General features: G+C 39.3%; 1 protein-coding gene and 1 long non-coding RNA gene across 2 annotated transcripts; one reads left to right on the top strand and one right to left on the bottom strand.

Moving 5' to 3' along the window:
* The first annotated feature begins 2,218 nt into the window (after positions 1–2,218).
* Positions 2,219–3,942, top strand: LOC113746137 (uncharacterized). The gene is made up of 3 exons (XR_003462617.1): positions 2,219–2,261; positions 2,342–2,418; positions 2,676–3,942. It is a non-coding gene; the product is annotated as an uncharacterized LOC113746137 (long non-coding RNA).
* Positions 3,943–5,362: 1,420 nt separating this feature from the next.
* gvin1l2 (GTPase, very large interferon inducible 1-like 2) lies at positions 5,363–14,240 on the bottom strand. Its single transcript, XM_010729610.3, has 4 exons — positions 13,347–14,240; positions 12,182–12,306; positions 6,089–11,234; positions 5,363–5,950 (listed from the first exon to the last, which is right to left on the bottom strand). Exons 2-4 carry the CDS (start codon positions 12,222–12,224, stop codon positions 5,809–5,811), a joined length of 5,331 nt encoding a protein of 1,776 aa, XP_010727912.3. The 5' UTR covers positions 12,225–12,306; positions 13,347–14,240; the 3' UTR covers positions 5,363–5,808.
* Between the last annotated feature and the right edge of the window lie 4,094 nt (positions 14,241–18,334).

Here is an 18,334-nt window from a genome sequence, read left to right as displayed (position 1 = left end):
AAGGTCAACTTATTTTTCAATAGTCTCTGCATCTTGTCCATTTTATTACTGTTTTGAGGAGAAGGGTGGTGAAGTTTGAACTCAGTATACATTACAACACAACAGCTTCCAAGTGCTACCACACTAAGTGCACCCTGAAGTGTTTAAGGCGTAAAAGAAGAAAAAATAAAGGTCTGCCATGAATTTAGAGTGTTTTTGGCCTTTTCTTTAATGTTTGCTCAGTATTTGTGAAACAGCCAAATCATCTGAGGGGATCAGAAAAAAATCTCGCTGTTCACTGTTTGGAACGGGTAATACCTCAGACATTTGAAATGTCATAAGGGTCCCTGCTACATGCTGCTTGGGAAATGTTAGATATCACAGTTTTATTAATTTATTTTTTGGATGTTTATGCCTTTATTTGATAGGACAGTCACAGATGGACAAGAAAGCAGATAGACAGAGGGGGGTGACATGCATGTTTAACTAATCTTACAAAGTGAATGAAGAAATGTGAAACACAAATGTATTATGAAATAGCATTAAACAGAAGAGAGGAAGTGTGACGCACTTTTGAGAGAAGCTTCTTCTTACAGTTACAAAAGGTTATTTCACGGTACGTAGAGTTTTTGATCTTGATTCGTACTGATCGCTGATGTTTTGAGGGTGTAGCCGCACAGCACATCTGTCTTCCTAAATGTCATAATATCTGTCTAGTTTTTATCCAGCATCCCATGAGGACACCTGTAGTAACAAACAGTCATGACAGATTAGCTTGACTTCTCAACTCATCTCAGCTCTGACCTGCATACGCAGACGAGTCACGCCAGGAAGGAAACTCTGAGATGACTGCGATAAAGGAGATGAGGCAGAGAGCGAACTATTTAGAGAATTAGTGGTTGAAATGAAAGCAGAGAGATGATGCTTTTAGTGTAGAGCAGAAACAGAGGATACCTCTATTGATTTTAGCCCTTTAAGTGACAATAAAGCAGGATAGGTATTCAGAGACTTAATTGAAAATAATAACAAAGGACATACAAGTGTTTTAATGTGAACAGAGGGAAGCAAAGACCAAATAGAGACTTATATTTACAAGTGAGCTGTTCAAGAGAACTACAGATATTGTGTCAGTTTATCTTAATCTTCTGCTTAGATGCCATACTAATCCCTAAAGTAAGACTGTGATGTGAAAAGTTCACCTGTCCTTGCCGCCAAGACATAGCCACAGTCGTTTTCTCTCTCATTGGCTGATTCATTTGTAGTGTGGCTTTCCACTGCCTGTGGTAAGCAGCAGAGCGGTACACACAGTACGCAGACCTTTACCACAGTCAGAATAAGAAACGCCTTCTATCGCTATTCAACGATAAACACACATACAGTCCAGATTGCAGAAGTTTCACAATTATTGTACGATTGTTCAGAATTGCATCTGTGCTACAGCACCAATGACGCACACATTTCCCCGTCTGACTAAAATGTGAATAATTGTCGATTTTCAGATAACCTCATGGGAATATTTGTCCTCCATTATTTCTACTCATAGCTTATGAACTATGAATTAATGCTGCTGCCTGCTGCTACAAGTCAGTACTGGAGCCAGCTGGGGACAGAGTGAGACGTGAGCTGCCAGACAAAACGAGCTGGACGTAGCTAGATTGTGTTTGAGAGCTATTGTGGTTTCAAATGCATCTGTTAGTTCAGGCACTTTGCTGCTGTTTGTTCTTGTGGCTGTGGTCCTGAAGCTGACTAGCAGATCTCTGATTCACAGGACCCATGGCCTTTATCATATTGGTCGTGTTAAAAGGAGCTGTTGCTTCCTTGTGGCATAGTAGGCATTACACATTTTCTCTGACATTTTTCAGTTTAAAATAATCTGACATTTCAGATATGATAGCATGTGTTAAATATGCCTTGACCTTTTTAAATATGTGCCTTGATGCGAGAACATTTTGACACACAGGGTACATCATAGCTAGAGTACATGTACTTCTTAAAAGATGTGTTTTCTATTTCAGGAAACACTTCTTACTCAGCAGTATCTCCCATAGGCTGGTGACTCATTCTGCCACAAGTTACATTATCCATTAAATCATTTCTTAAAAACAGTTACAATATATCATGTTGCAATGTGCGTCATACAAGTGTTTCTCTGTATTTTGTCCCTTCTTAGTATAACCACTGTCTGTACTTTACAGCAATGTTTCTGAATGAGTTTTTTTTTTCCACCTTTCAGGCAGCTGTTGGTTTCACATTCATTTCGGTTTGTAATAAAAAATCAGCTGGTGGGTACTTATATCTTGCTATTCTCAGATTGATAAACGCTGTTATATAATCACTGAGTCTGTTCACTCCCACTTGCCAGGCTGAAAAGGTTAAAGCTGTATGTCACAGCAGCGTGTGGTGACTGTTGCTGGCTGGGCTGGCTATTTGTGACAGTGGGTAAGTGAAAATCTGTCATAGCTCTTAACATCTTTTAAAGAAATTGGGCCTGCTATTGATGTCATTTTTGAACAGATTTGAGGTGTCCGAGTGACAGACTATAGTACTGCAGAGTTCTACTTTAAATGTTTCCCGAAGTATTGACACAGGACAGCACAGATGCAATCTCATTCACAAGCAGAGCTCAAGAGGAGTGACATGCACTTTTGACCTGCACTTATACGTCATGGTGATTTTTGCTTTCTCTCTCACCTCAGTCTCCCCCAACGTGCAAACATTTGTGGCTGAGAGGTGTTGCAAACTGCAAGTCAAAATAACCACCGGCTCCCACTTGAAACAACAGCTTTGAAACAACAGCTTTGCAAAGCTGCTGTTAATTTTCTTGCTGCTTGTTGCAAATAGACTTGTGTGAATTGTGTCATAGGTTTCCTATCCAGAAACAAACCCTCTGTTAAACTGTTTCAACAAAAACTGAACATTATAATCTTCATTAGGGGGAGTATTTATTGCAGGATTGTTGTATTAGACTGTGTTACTCTAAAGAGTGTAGAATATTATATAATGGTTTTTAAGGTCATACTTGAGCATTCAGCTATGGCAGTTGTGTGGTAGCATTAATGGGGTTTGCAGAATGTGTCTTTGTTTCAGTACAACAGCCTTCAGTATGGGAACACACATGCACACACTTCCTAAAAATCTAATTTCCTGCAAGATTCTTGTAGATTTGGTGAGATTTTCCAGTAAATACTGCGACCTCAATTTCACTCAGCCGTACTATATACAAGGGCAACAGATTATATTCTGCTGTAGGTGTTTTAACCTTTTCACCTGCCTGAACCTATTGCCAGATATCTGCCCTATTAAATCTACAGTTCACCTGCATCCCTCCTGCCTCACCCCTTTTGGATTTGTACTGACCATAAAACAAGTTTTTACTCTGTTATCTGAACTCTGACACTGTAGGTGAAAACAGATAAACAGTACCCCTGCTTATCATGTGCCACACTAACATCGCCAGCAATTAAATATCCTCCTGACTAAATCTTATAGTACAGCCTTATTCCTTTTTCCTTATGGACCATGGTAGATATGACACATTTATCTCACATCGAACTCTTTGTTTGTCTAGAAAACAGAGCAGTGGGCTCAATCGATCTGCTGGGTATGATGGAAATAATATGGTAGTCTGGATATCTACTGCTCAGGGCATGCTGTGGGTAAAGCTTTTTCTTCATTTGGCTGCAAGGCAGAATGGCTCATACTGTGATCATTCATCAAAACAGACATACCCAGAGGAGGTCATTTGCTGGAAAATAAACCTAAAAACATGGTCGAAGTTAAATGTTAAGATTTGTCTCATAAATAATTTGTCTGGAGAAAAGAGTTTGAGCATGATGTCTAACCAGATGAAAAACAGCAACTACCTGATGTTAACCTTTGTCACGTTCACTTCATCGTCTCAGTGCAGCTTTTAATCTATTCAGTCAGAGTGTGTTTTGAATTAGATTGTACCAATATGCTGTTACAGGCTATGTAAAAACAATAATAATAATAATAATAATAAAAAGACCATGTATTTTATTGTATATGATTACATCCTGTAAAAGCACTTCATCATCTGACTCAGAGTCTTAGTTGTTGCTACTATTGAGCTTTTAAACCTTTGCACCCCTTCATACAGCCTGAGATCCTTGTTGTCACATGGTTGTACAGAATCCAAGCTAAAGACCAGAGGTGACCTTTACTGTCAGGGTGTGACCTGTCTGAAGGGATTTGTCCAGTCACGGTCACTCTCACCGCCACTGTCATTGTCAATGTCTTTACCGCTTGTCAATGTCTTCCAAAAAGGCAGTTTTAACAGGAATAATATACATGAGTATATATATATGTCTTTGCTGGTGCATTAGTTTACTTAGTTTAAGATGTTAACTGAATAAAAATGTCCTGTATGGACAGATGAATTGATAGATGAATAGTAAGCACATTGAACTACATCATACCAGGATTGCTCCATCCCACATTGCCCTCTTGTGGATTTCACCACTTGACTCCTATGGCTACATTTATTCTTTATCTCCTTTTTTCATTGATACTTAGTAGGCTCAATAAGCTGTATACACCATAAGATGTTTGTCTTAAGTGGCTAGACAAGGACATGCATACCCTCAGTGCATGGTTCCACAGTGGAGAGTGGTCAAGTTGAAACACATTAAGATCCTGTCTGTGCTCATACTGTACAAGAAGACTTTGTAAACTGTATCTGATGTGACAAAGTGGGGACATATCATATTTGCAAAGTTTTGCTACCACCACACACAAGATAAAATAATCCTAATCTGATTTCAGCTTTGCTAGCAATGAGGACTAAATTAATGCACATGATATTTGAAAGAATTTGAAAAATCTACAGAACACATAAATCCTATCATAGTCTTCCCTGGTATGAAATGTTACATTTTTTGCAGGTATGACAGTTTGAGTTCAAATTAAGCAGAGAGGGAAAAAATACTTTGCAAAATAGTTTTTCTGTCATTTTAATACTTTCACTTTTTTTATTCACTTAAATGTTGTAACATCATTGTAGTTAAAATGTGGCATCACAACATGTGACCCATGTCTGCATATAAAACAAAAGGTTAACAATTATGAATGTATATATATATCAAAACACAAAACATGTGGCCCTGACATAGTGTAAATCACTGCTGGATATATGGTAAGAAAAAAAGACAAGACATTTCATGTATTGATTCTGATTGATTTCATATTTCTCCTCTAATCTTAATCCCAATACTACTGTCATTTAAAAATGAATGTGAAAGGTTTAAACCTATTTTTATGACAGCTTTTTGTCTTTGATTTTGAATGCCATTTAATATACATTTTCATGAGATAAGAAGTCAACATTTACAATATATTTGTACAGAAAGCACACTATCTTGTTAAAAAAAAGAAAAGGCAAATCACTTATGAAAACAGTGTTTTCAATGTGCACTGTTGTGTGTATGTGTGTATTCTTTCTGCTCTATCCTGGGTCTCCCCAGGTGCCGCCCTTTCACTCCTCCAGGTTTTTACGCTCGAGGTCCTGATTAGTCAGTGGAAATAACTGTGATCAATCACTCACAGCTGCTGTAAGTCAGGGGAGACCGGTACCTGCAAACAGACAGGGCACAGACACACAGGAAAGCACAGAAAGAAACACACACACACACAACACTATGGCACATAACAGAATAAATGGTCCGCTTGATTAAATTTCTGTTCATTGTTACCATGATCATCAACACCCTTAATAATTGCAAACAACTTCTAAACCAGATAAAACCTGGACTAGATCAATAAAATGTCCATGTGTTATAAGACAGCATCCAGCACAGGGCAGTCCTTATATTAGTACTGTCCAGAGAGGAAGGCCTCATTCAGACTATCCCGTGCCTCCTCCACAGTTATCATCTTCCACTTGTCAGGGATCTTTGCTGGCTCTCGCTCATATTTCTCTGCAAACTTCTCATTGAACCTCGCCAACACATACCTGTAAATTAAAGAACATATAGCTATTTTCAGGAACATTTGCATACAAAAAATACTGGTGTAAAACATACAGATTGTGTAAGAATAATAATTAGAATTACAACCAATGATATTTAAGCCTTAATAAACCACACATTACCTCCAGTAAGCACTGGGCATCTGGCTGTCCGGATGCTCTGGAGAGATGCTCCAGTCTGGGTAGAGGGAGTGGAGGTGGGTGCATGGCACAGACATGTCGTGTGTGTCTGTGCTCTGGTCTGGGTTGTCCTCGGTCATGCTTTCAGGACAGCTGATGCCAGGCAGAGAACAGGAGTCATTGGGCCACATACCTTTGGGCCTGTGGAGTACTGCCTCGTGAACCGTATGCCCCATCTCTTCCAACTCACAGGGGGCTCCACAGAGAGGACAATGTTTGTCACAGCCTCTAAGTCTGTTAAAAAGGTAGTCTTGGGGTTGAATTGGAAGGCACTGAAGTAGTTGAGTGATATCCACATTTTGGGAGAACTCCTGGGCTAGGTCCAGTCGCATTGCTGCCAGCAACTCCATTAGACATGTGATAAAGCGATCCCATTCTGTGGAGATACTGAAGAGTGGTCCATCGAGGGAGGCCCTGGTGACATCTACATTGCTATCTCTCTCTAAAGTGAGGCACACCCTCTCCAGCAGTGGCTTTGAATCACTTAGCACTCCATTGGTACCTTCTGCTGTTTCACTCACTGCTGCCACAATCTTTCCTACAATGTCTCCAAGTCTCTTTTGCCGCAAAATATCCAAGTTGGTTGTTTCAGACAGGTGATTGTCCACAGTCTCCTTGATCTTCCTCATACTGAAGTTGTCATATGAATGCAAATATTCCAGGAAGCTTTCAAAGCTGTCCTCCTTTATCAGTTCTTCCAACAAGCTATGGTGGAAGGCACGTCGGGATCGATACTGCTGGCCTTTACCTCGGATCTCTTCTACAATACTCATCCCCAGAGGTCTGTAGATGTAGTCCAACACTGTAGGTTTGAGTACCATGCTGGTGAATGCTTGAGCTGCCCTCTGACACTGGTCTCTCTTCCTGAACTGGTAGACAAACTCTGCTAAGTATACACTCTTGTTTGCAGTGATATATGTCAAAAGCTCTTTGTCCTTGGCGTAGCAGTCATGTAGTTTTTGGAAGTCTTGGCATGCAGCTCTACAAAGATATACCTTCAGATCGACTTCAAAAGCAGATCTAATTTCCATAGATTTTTCCTTCAAAGCTTTTTCAACATTTTCTAACTGTTCTGTGATGAAGCTGTCAGTGAAGTCTACGTGGGAGCTCGACTTATCTGCTACAAACTGATTGTACTCTTCTATGATTTTGCATGCTAGCTGTTGAGCTTGCAACCTCTGTAGCCTGTTGTTGTCATCAATGTGCTTTAATCTGCTGCGGTATCCAAAGTGCTCATCATAAGCGTAAAAGGTAGATGGCTGGTTTTGGTGGATATCTTCAACTTTTTTCATGTGTTTCCGGAGCCCACGACTGAGTAGATTCTTCTTCAGAATATTAATCACTCTTGTCGTAATATCATCTTTTTCTGAAGGCCTGAAGTCAAAGTTGGACAAAATCTTGCTCCACATACCATCAAACTCCTCTTCTAGTTCTGTATCTTGAAGGAGAACTTTGGTTGACTTACTGTTCTTTATCAGTGCTTGTAGCTTGGATTCCTGTTCTTTTTCGAGTATGATCTCAAAATTTGTCAGCTGTGAGGAAGAACAATGGCTCTCATTGACTGTGTCCAGTTTTTGTATTATCTCTTCAGTTACTCGCTCCTGGAGGTCATCCATATGGCTCATTAGGACTGGCTTGCATGGACTGATTTTAAGGTAGTTGTCTTTTTTCAAAGATGCCTCTACTTTTGACCTGAGTTTGTCCACCTCTGTTTTGACTTCTTTCCTGGCTTCATCCTTCAGCTCGCTCAGAAGATTATTTTGGATTGCAGCATCTAGAGCGTTTGCCTTTGGGGCAAAGATCTTCTCTGTTGCCCCCACAAGCCAGCTTTCTATGTGCTCCAGGAAACGATCCTCTATTTCGGAATGTTCTGTGCAAAATAAAGAGAACGCTAACGCTATGTCAGTATTTTGCAGCTCAATGGAGTATGAGTCTGCTCTCACTGCATCCCAAACAGCACACAAACGGCTCATAATTCCAGGCAGACCTGTGGCTTCAGACTTTGCTGCACACTTCTTCAGTGCCCCAAACAGGTTTTTCTTAAGCTTTAACACAGCTTTAGTATACTGCAGATCAACTGGTTCAGAGAGGGACATATTGTTCCAAGGCCCTTTGACACAGGTTATGCAGCGTGTGGTCTTTGCAGTCTTAGTCTGAAGCACATCAGTTACATGCTTTAACTGTGAGGCTTGTAATAGGCAGCTAATGTCTTCATCCTGGGCCAGGAGTTGGCAAATGGGCATGGAGCCACATTCTTTGATGCGTAGGAGAGCACTGGCTATGACAGTGAAGTCAGTTTCAAATTCAGTACCCGCATGTGAAGAGATGTTGTGCATTAAAACATCACTCAATCCTGTTGCAACAGTTGCCATCTCATTGTCATGGATCAGAGTGTTTCTTTGATTGTCTGAGCAGAGACCTTCAACATCAATTAACAACAGAAAATCACATTCCATGTCCTTTTTAAGTTCATCTGGGAGACATAGGGCAACCATGTACAGCCCTCTGGTGGATCTTTTCCTTCCTTCAGGAAATTTCACTCCAAATAATGCAGAAAGAACCTCAGCGTTCATAGAATTATGCACTCCAAGGTTTGTAAGCACTCGGGTCCTGCTCCTTTCTTGAGGTAGACGGTGTCCAAGCTTGGCAAAGACACAGCTCAGCCAGTGGATGGGGATGTTTGAGGCATCTCCATCCATAAGTTCAAGTGGAATCCCATAGAAAAGAAGCTCTGTGGCTATGCTAGGGAGACGCAACACATTTTGGCTTCCACTGCCGGGGCTGATGTGTGTTAACTCAAAAATCAAGCTCATCTCACGCAAGAAGTGCTCAAGCCCCAGTGAGGGTTCAAGAGGCTGTGAGCATGGGGCTACCTGATGTTCAAAGGAAACATCCTGGCATGTTTGTTGGACAGAAGACGTCAAATCTGATTCAGCTAGCGTCAGCTCTGGTTCATCTTGGTGTTGGTTGCTCAAGGTTCCATTTTCTCCAGACTTCAAATGACCATTTTGGCCAACATAGACTGGATCTGAATTGCTTCCTTCAAAACCCACATTGTTTTCAATCAATTCTTTACCTTGAATCTCTTTTTCATTGGATGCCATGTAAAACCGCTGGTCTATGACTTCATGTGTGGATTGCACAATATGCTCTAATTTCTGGCCAGTCTCAAATTGTTGTTCAGGAACTTGAAGTTCAGTATTTACAGGCTGCTCTTCAGTTTGTTCTTCTTCAGATGTTGACTCTGAGCAACAGGTATCACAGTCCCCTCGGTGGCCGTTGGCTCCATTTTGAAGCTCATTAGAACCATTAAGCATGTCATTGTTCTCTCTTGTCCACTCTTCAGTTTGTTCTTCTTCAAACGTTGACTCTGTGCAGAAGCTATCACTGTCCCCTAGGTCATCATTGTTTCCATTTTCGAGCTCATTAGAACCATTAAGCATGTCATTGTTCTCTCTTGTCTGCTCTTCAGTTTGTTCTTCTTCAAACGTTGACTCTGTGCAGAAGCTATCACTGTCCCCTAGGTCATCATTGTTCCCATTTTCGAGCTCATCAGACAAGTTGGGCATGCAGTCATTCTTTTTTCTTTGCAGGCTTGTGAGTAGATTTTGTAGACTGTCTGGCTTTTCAGTTTGCATCAGCTGAAGCTTCAGCTTCATCCAACTAAGAAAACAAGCCCTCTCGACTTTATCTGTTGTGAAAAGTGCATTGGTGAATATCTTCATTGCTGGAGTCATTTTGTAGCTTCTCAACTCTGCCAAGATGTCTTTCTTTTCTTTTTGTAGTTGGTTGTTGATTTCTTTTTTCTTTCTCTCTTCCTTTTCAATTTCAGCCAGTTTGCTCCACAGATGTCCCTGTAAAGGAAGTTGTTTCTCTCTAAACTGAGCAGATCCCTCGTCTAAACCTTTTAATAATTCCTCCACTGTGGCCATTGCCTTTTTAAAGACTGCCCCTTCATCCACATTAAGCCCTAGCTCCTCTGCTAGTTTTGCTGCTCCCTCAAGTGTGACAAGTTTCAGGTCTGGTAAGAGATCTTTCAGGATGTCACATAGCCTGTTAGCCAGTTCCTCTGCACTCAAAGTCCCCCCTTGCAGTACTGATCCTCCAGGAAGTCCAATGTCTTCTTCAAGGGTTGGATTAACAAACCCCACAACTCTGTTTTCATTGTTCTCCATCTCTGATACGTCAATCAGTATGAGCTTGCTTGCCATATCTTTGCAGGAAGAAAGAAGTAGTTTTTCTTTCTCTCTAAGATCCCCACAGAAAACAACCACAGCAGAGGATGTTTGACATAGAAACCAGAGGATTTTTTCATGTGTATTGGCATCACCACGTAGGTTAGAGATGACTACGGGAACAGGGAAAATATCTCTGGCATTGTCTCCAGTGGGTAGATACCATCCGATCTCTACCAGGCCATTGGAGAGTCTTCGGGGCAGCTGTCCGCCATCCATCCCCCTGTGGAGAAATGTTTCACTGGGAGATCCTAGTCCATTTATAACATTGTTTAGCACCTGTGACTTGGAAACACCACAGCGGCCAAGCTTCACACAGGAAACCATTGGCATGTATGTACTTGCTAAATTTCCCTCATGGACCTCCCTGTTCCTATCTGGAAAATGAGACCTCCATTGACTCACAACACCTCTCAAAGGCCAAATAAGGAAGTGATTGGGTTTTTCTGGATCTCTGTCTGGAAGGACCAGGGGCACAGCAAACTGGCATTGCATCATATGCATGGTAATCTCCTGCTGAAGGAATGTGTTTGCAGACATAAAGACAGCTGTAACTAGATCAAGGGGGTTAATGGCACACTGGCTTTCTCCACTACCACTGATCATCTCCTCAGGTAATTTGTTGTCATTGTTTACATTACATTTTGTTGTCATTGGACTCCGGGCATCTGGGCTAAGTAGCCAAAGACGTTGGAGGAAAGCATATGGTAGATTCTTGGGCTCCAGAGGTTCTTGTTTCTTTAGAGTCCAAGTGCTGATGTCCAACATAGATGGTGGGTCTAGAGGTGTAGTTGAGAAGGCCTCCAGGCCCAGCTTATTCAGGACCTCAGCCTGGGCATTGTCCTTTGGGGGTTCTGGTTTGAAACATTATTACATTACATTATAATTATTTATTATTACACCATGACATTATTTAGGTTGTGGATTAGCAACAGTTTTAAACTTTTTAATCTTACATGGTCATTTAGTTTTATCCAGTTAAATTTAAAATTAGATTTATAATCAAGAAAAGATTCCAAAGAATTTCAATAAAGAGGAATGTGTCTGAAAACAATTGTGTATATGTCTATATGTTTGAATATAGACTTGTACTTTAATTCAAATTAATGAACTATCAATGGTATTTCTCTTAATTTGTTAATGTTACATACAAACTGTTATTATATATAACAAAGAGCATTAACTTTTTTTAACAGAAATCCTTGTAGCTGATTGGCCGTTGAATTTTAGCTCAGGGTCTCAGTTATACCTGTAAACAAAATAGCAATGTTCCCCTTAATCCATCCAGTTGTGCCACCAAACCAATTATCATTAATGATGGAACACATTAAAACATCCAACAATGCTGTGCTTTTATCCAAGTGGATCCCTGGCCTACGGGTTTTATCTAATTTTCTCTCCAAAGCCAGATCAGTCACAGGCGGCCACTGCAGTGATCGGCCTAAATGAATTTCTGCCTTCCTTCCAAAATTTAATTTGACAGCTAACCAAGTTATTTAATCTTGGTGATCGTATACACATATTAGTCAAAGCATTTACTGAATGTAAAGCAGATATGTAGAGAAAATATGCCAAAAACAGAATTATCATACTTGCTTACTGCTTTCTTCAAAACTGTTAGGTTATCATTAAATATTATCTATATCTGATCTAATATCTTTTGAGAATGTAGCCTTTAAGACATCTACAGCTTCTTTAAAAACCAATATAACATCCACAACATATTCCGGAAACTTGAAAAAAGTTATTTCAAAATGAAACATGTCCCAAGCCTTTTCAAATAAAAGAAAAAGGAACATACTTTTCTTTTTGCTGCTCAGCCTCTTAGGAAGCTTGACTGACATGTTAAATCCCGCTGAGTGTCTCTCGTCTCTGTTTTTTTCTTCTCTGGTCAGCCACTAACAATGTTGAGTGTTGATTGGAAACCTGATTAAAATTCATAACATAAACATTATTGGCATGCAAGAGGCAGCACAACACAGTCAAAATTACCCACAATCTTCTCTGGCCTTATAACACTAACATCACATGTACCTGCAAATATGAAAACCTCTGTTGTCATGCTTACAACAGATGAGAATATGTTGTAGACTGCTGTCTTGAGCTTATTGTGGAAAGTACAGAGGAGACTGGCTTGTCCTGTCTTTAATCTTTCTGAAATGCTTCACTGAAGCAAGACTCTCGTCTCTTTCATTTTGACTATCACAATAAAACCTGATACATGTCAGGCAGAACGTGGTCTGCTGCTGTGGGAAAACACATCACTGACAGCTCAACATTGCGCTCACTATCCCTAGTTTTACCACTTACTAGCTTAAAGCTCACAGCTCTTTAAGTTTAGCTTAGTTTTGGCTACTTTCCAATTGTGAGAAGTGGCCACACCTTGTTATTGAAAGGTTATGCAACTGTTGTAAATATCTCTTTGGTCCAACATTCATGTTTGACATCTAAAACATGACAAGGAGCACCAACTACTTGGAGAGATTGAAGGTAACAAAATTATGAAAACCACTGATTTATTCTAAAACATTTCTTTTTTTCTTCAGCTGTCAGATAGATGTCATTTAAATGTAATTTAAATTTTCTGCTTAAATGTAGTGGAGTAAAGTACTAAGTAGCAAAATGGAAACACTCACATAAAAACCATTTGTTAAATGACAGGAGATATGAATGTGACTGTTTAGGTAAAATATATATAGAATAATTGATGAATATTACTTCCAAAAAAAAAAAGAAAAAAGAGGAACATTGCCTGTTACATAAAACTAGCTTGCATGCATTACTGAATCTGCTATCCTCAACTTGGCTTAGAAATAGTGTTGGATGTGCACTATCTGCACAAACAAAAATGTATCCTTATGCAACAAGTATGCTGTTTTATGTACCATTTCTCATCACTAATTGCACAATATATGTAATACCCGTGTTCATTGTTAGAATTTGTACTGAAATCATAATATGCTTACCTATTTCTCCTCATACAAGCACGTGTTAAATCGATTATCCTTCACATTGTATCTGTCACCAAGTGCTTGAGTCTCTCTGTCACAAGAGCTCTTATACCAGTCTGTTCAGTGATAAGACACATTCCCGTCCTTCCATCTAATTCAGAAAGCACAAAACACCCGCACTCAGACTCAAAGCACACATGAAGGAAAACGTAGGCATCAGTTAACATGTGCCATTACTTATTATCTAAAACATCTTTAATGACAGACTTGATACTGAGATAACAGCAGGCAGTGTCTGGGTTTCACAGTGTAGAGCCCACACAAAGGATTATCATCAGCCAGCAGGGTTCAGTGGCAAGGCCCCGGACAATGACGCAGACAAACCCTTATTCGTGTGTGATCTCTGAGATATAAGTATATCTGATTACTACAAATAATAACATAGTTAGTCTGCATATTCACCCTGACATTTATTCCTAGAAAGCCTCACCCCTTTACCTAGAAATCAGTTGCATAACTCTTTTACCATCTTAATAATCTTAAACAGGGGTTTGGACTTATTCATTTTCTTTTGGAGCAGGTTCAGATGACAAAATGCATTTATTAAAAATGTATTAAGCATTTAATAATGATTTCCAGCATTTATAACAGCATTATTACTAGTAAAAAAAAGGAAATACCAGGGACTATACCACAAAGGCCAACCCAGATGTGTTCTTGTTAATGGAGTATAACAGACCTATAAAGCATGTATAAATGATGTATTAACCATTATTAAATTCATTAGTCAGAGCTTATAAATATGTGATTAGTATTAGTACGACTTTATGCAAAATGTCAGTTTGTTTGGGAGCTTCTCCCTGAGTGACACTAGTGTAACACATGAGCTATAATGAACATAAAAGACTTAGAAATGGTGGTAAAAATTCAATTATTTGCAAAGAAATGATCATTTAGGTTTATTCTCTCTTTTTGTTTTATCCAACATGTCGAATAAAACCTGATCTGCTTCAACTGCTGGAGAGGTGGAACCACACCTGAAGGGTAAGTCCTGTGCAAAGGAAAAGATTACTGCTTCTCTATTTCTGTCCTACAAAGCTCTTTAGCAGTCTTACCCTCGTGTGTCAGAGACAGACGTGTGCACATGGTTTGTGTGTTTTGATGAGAACTTGTTTGTGTGTACCTGAGAAACTTATGTGAGTGTACATACCAAACGCTGTGCGCAGCTGTTCGTTTTATTCGTGATTGCTTGGACCTGTTCCTGTGTGGACTTATCTTTCCTCCAACCGGAGCGAGGAAACAATCGAAAACTGAGGAAATCATTAAGGATCAATAGGCGCTAAAGAAACAGAGGTCAAGATGTTGATCACCATGCTAACAGCCATGTATATGATGGTCAAAGTCGTAGAATCGGTAAGATGATTAGAATGATGGATGAAATAGAAATATGCGTAGACATAGAAACTTATATATTTTTATATATGTATGTATTAAGGTGTTAAACCAATACCCTGTCTACTTTAAAAGATGTTTAATAATAAAATATTCTTTAAATATTTCAATATCAGAGGGCATATATTGGTGAGTAAAGTACTAGCAGCAGGTTGTCAGTGTCAAATATAAATCTCCTGAATTGATTGAATCAAAATATGATGTTGAATATGATCAGAATGTGCAGTAGTCTGCTTATTAAGTAACATATAATGTTCATCCTTCTGAAAAAGTAAAACAACAACATTCATTTGATAAGTAAAGCTAAGGTGTGGCAGAGGGATGTTCAAAGAAGAAAAGGTCAACTTTTCATGGTTGTGATTGTTTCACAGTGTTACCCACACACTCCTTTTCACTTTCAGATAGGGATGCGATTTGCACGGAAACAGGATCCTATGCCTTACATGCTGTCCCAGCCTTTGCCATGGCAGATTCAGTCAGTGTCGCACAGTCGGAGGAGCAGCAAAGTGGACGAGGTTAGTTGCTATGAGATCTGTGAGGATAGTTGCTGTCACACACATCATCATCATACGTATTCATAATGCAACAAGGCAGGTCTTTCCACACATTCATTCACAACCACATCCTGTCTTCTTGACACTGAGTAGCTCTGCTGGGGTCTTCTTTAGGTTACAACTATCACACCGCAGCTATTTCCCCCCCACTAGTTTGGTTGGAATATTTACTCATACTGGAAATTTGCTTTTCCAATCTTTTATCTAATGATGAGACAGAGCATGAGTTGGTTCAGCGGTCAAGCTTGTCTCCGCATGTAAGCATAACAGCCTAGTCCCAGTGTCTCAGGGGAGGACTGCAGATGAATATGATTTACAAGACAGAGATAAGTTTTTGATACCCGCAAAAAAAAAATTGACTCATTTAACCAATAACCTTTTGGCCCACCGTGAATTAATATCAGTGAGTCAATAAATTCTTGTAGAGAACACCACTGCCCACAACAAGTTTGGCATTTGGCTACACATCAGGTTTTCATCATGGATTCCTCCTTTAAGAATTACTTCTCACTTCACACCTCTGATCACCAAACTTTGTTTGAGGTTACTTCTCACAACAACATTTTATAAAGATGAAGAAAATAAACTGACACACAGACAAACAGAGCACTATGCAGGAAAAGAAACTCTCGTGGTTAACCAATGTCACAGATGCAGGGAGTGAAAAGACACATTTATGAAAGCCCACAAAAAAACTCCGTAGGCAGATACCAAAACACAGGTGGCGAGACGAAGAGAGACGTTACGTGTCACCTTAACGTCTCTCATTGACGAGGTCATGGAGCCTGTGTGTGGGCCTGAATGCAGGCACACAGCCAGACTAACAGGTAAGCAGGCTAAACTAGTGCAGTCCTCAGCCTCTGGTCTCCCTGCCACTGCTCTGCTTGAGCTGTAATCCCAATCAAGGGGATTTGTGTTTGAGGTCATTACCCTAACTGTAGTTAGAAAGGACGCACACACAGGTGCAATCACACATGTACTTTGTACAGTCATTTCTTAAGGACTGCACATTTTGTACAGTCCAGTCAAAGAATTTAGTGAAAGCGCCTGTGTGATTATCTGTTTGCATGTGTCTGATTTTGTAAAGTATGTGGTATGTGAACAATGCAGTTCATGGTAAGATTGTAACATTGATAACCGTCAAACGTGACCGGCATCTCAGTTTTGTGCGTCAGTGAGCGTCTTCTAACACATAGCTATTCTGTTTTACAGTTTGATGGATTCAGGAGGAACAGCATGGGCCTGTATAGAAAGAGTAAGTAATTGTGTTAATCAATATAAATGCAGGCTATTTTTCTGCCATAATTGTCATTATCACAGGTTTGACTGAAATGAAAGCATCAAACCTAACTCAAAGTTGAATCAGAAAAATAGCCCGCTTGAATCAAGGCTAATTTGTACACCATGTCTTTGAACTCAATCATTGCTGCAGACTATATCACCATGGCTATTACCACTGCCTCTCTGGCTATACCATGTGTCCTGTCGTGCTCAGACTCCAATGCCAGCAATGGGACTTGCACCACGCCTGTTCCTCCGCTCAGCCCCGTTGAAGCTGACAAGGCCGCCGCCACCATCCAGACCCATTACAGGAAGTTCCAACAGAAGAAACACAAGAACGGCAAGTAGATGGACAAAGAGGGATGGCGAGAGACTACAGGAAACGTATGTGGATTCACCAAAGGATGGATGGACTCTGTGCTGACATACATAAATGCATTTGTACACACAATAGAATAACACACAGTAATAGTACGTCTCAAGTATCTACTTGTAATACATACTAATAATAATAATACATACTGTGCATCTGAACGTGAGCATGTGTGAATGACTGTGAGTATGCTGTAATTTATATGACCAGTGTTTTAAGTATATAAATATGTAAATAATCAAATGATTGGTCATCATTGTGGATCTTTGAAAAACAATACATTTCAGTAAACACTTCTGTAAGACTGTGTCGTGTTTCATTGTAGTATGACGCCCTCTAGTGTTTCAATCAGGTTCTGAATCATATTATGGATGAATTACCTTTTCAGGTTGATAATGCAACAGCGTCAAAGCCTTGATGCAAAAGAATATAATAATATTTTTACAGGTATCGAGACCTGAAGTGTTCAGAATGTCAGAAGACATTAAACAACCACATGAACAGACGAAATTATGAAAATAACATTTAAGTAATCAAAACAATAATTGTCTGTCCACTCATTCGGAACAAAGCAACAGCCAGTCGCATAATTACTTCATAATGGCACCTTTCATTACAGCATCTTTGTTAATCAAGATGCTCTTTGAAAAGAACTGTGCTGTGAACTGACATAGAAACAAAAATCAATAAACATTTTGTCTTTTAGTGAAAAGAAGCAGAATGCAAAAAAAAAAAAAAAACATTTTATATCTCAAGTTTTAAAAAATGTATTGAATTATATTAAATTATATATTGAATTATTTTCACAGTTTCATATGTTGTAATATTATTTAATAGTCTTATTTATGCATTTGGCTAATTCTGAACACTTATGTCTGCATATAGGGATGAAATTTTAGCTCTTATTTATAACTTATTATTGTATATTGTGTTATTATCAAATGTGAGAGGACTGAATTCTGGGTTTTTAACTCAATAATTTGACATTTGAATGTGATTTAAGTCCATAGATATCAAAGAGTGGGGTCTCAATCTAATTCAATCTAAATTTCACTCTCATCTTTAGCAGTATCACATGTAGATTGTTTTAGTTTAAGGTAGTAGTTCTTAAAATGTACATCTGAAAATGCCATTTTTATCTCCTAAACCAGTGTCTCTCAATTACTCTAAAATTCACAGACATCACTGTTAGCATTTTAACCATTTTCTGCCTGAAGAAATAGCTCAAACAAAATCTGCCGACATTGATCCTAAAAACAGTTGGATACCAAAGAGATGAATAAGAGAGCCCTTCATCTAAAATGCAAGATGGTTGTGGAATAATGAATAATATCATCACAGTT

The sequence above is a fragment of the Larimichthys crocea genome, chromosome VII, assembly GCF_000972845.2.
Source record: "Larimichthys crocea isolate SSNF chromosome VII, L_crocea_2.0, whole genome shotgun sequence".
Taxonomy (NCBI): domain Eukaryota; kingdom Metazoa; phylum Chordata; class Actinopteri; family Sciaenidae; genus Larimichthys; species Larimichthys crocea.
This window is presented reverse-complemented; position numbering and strand designations above follow the sequence as displayed.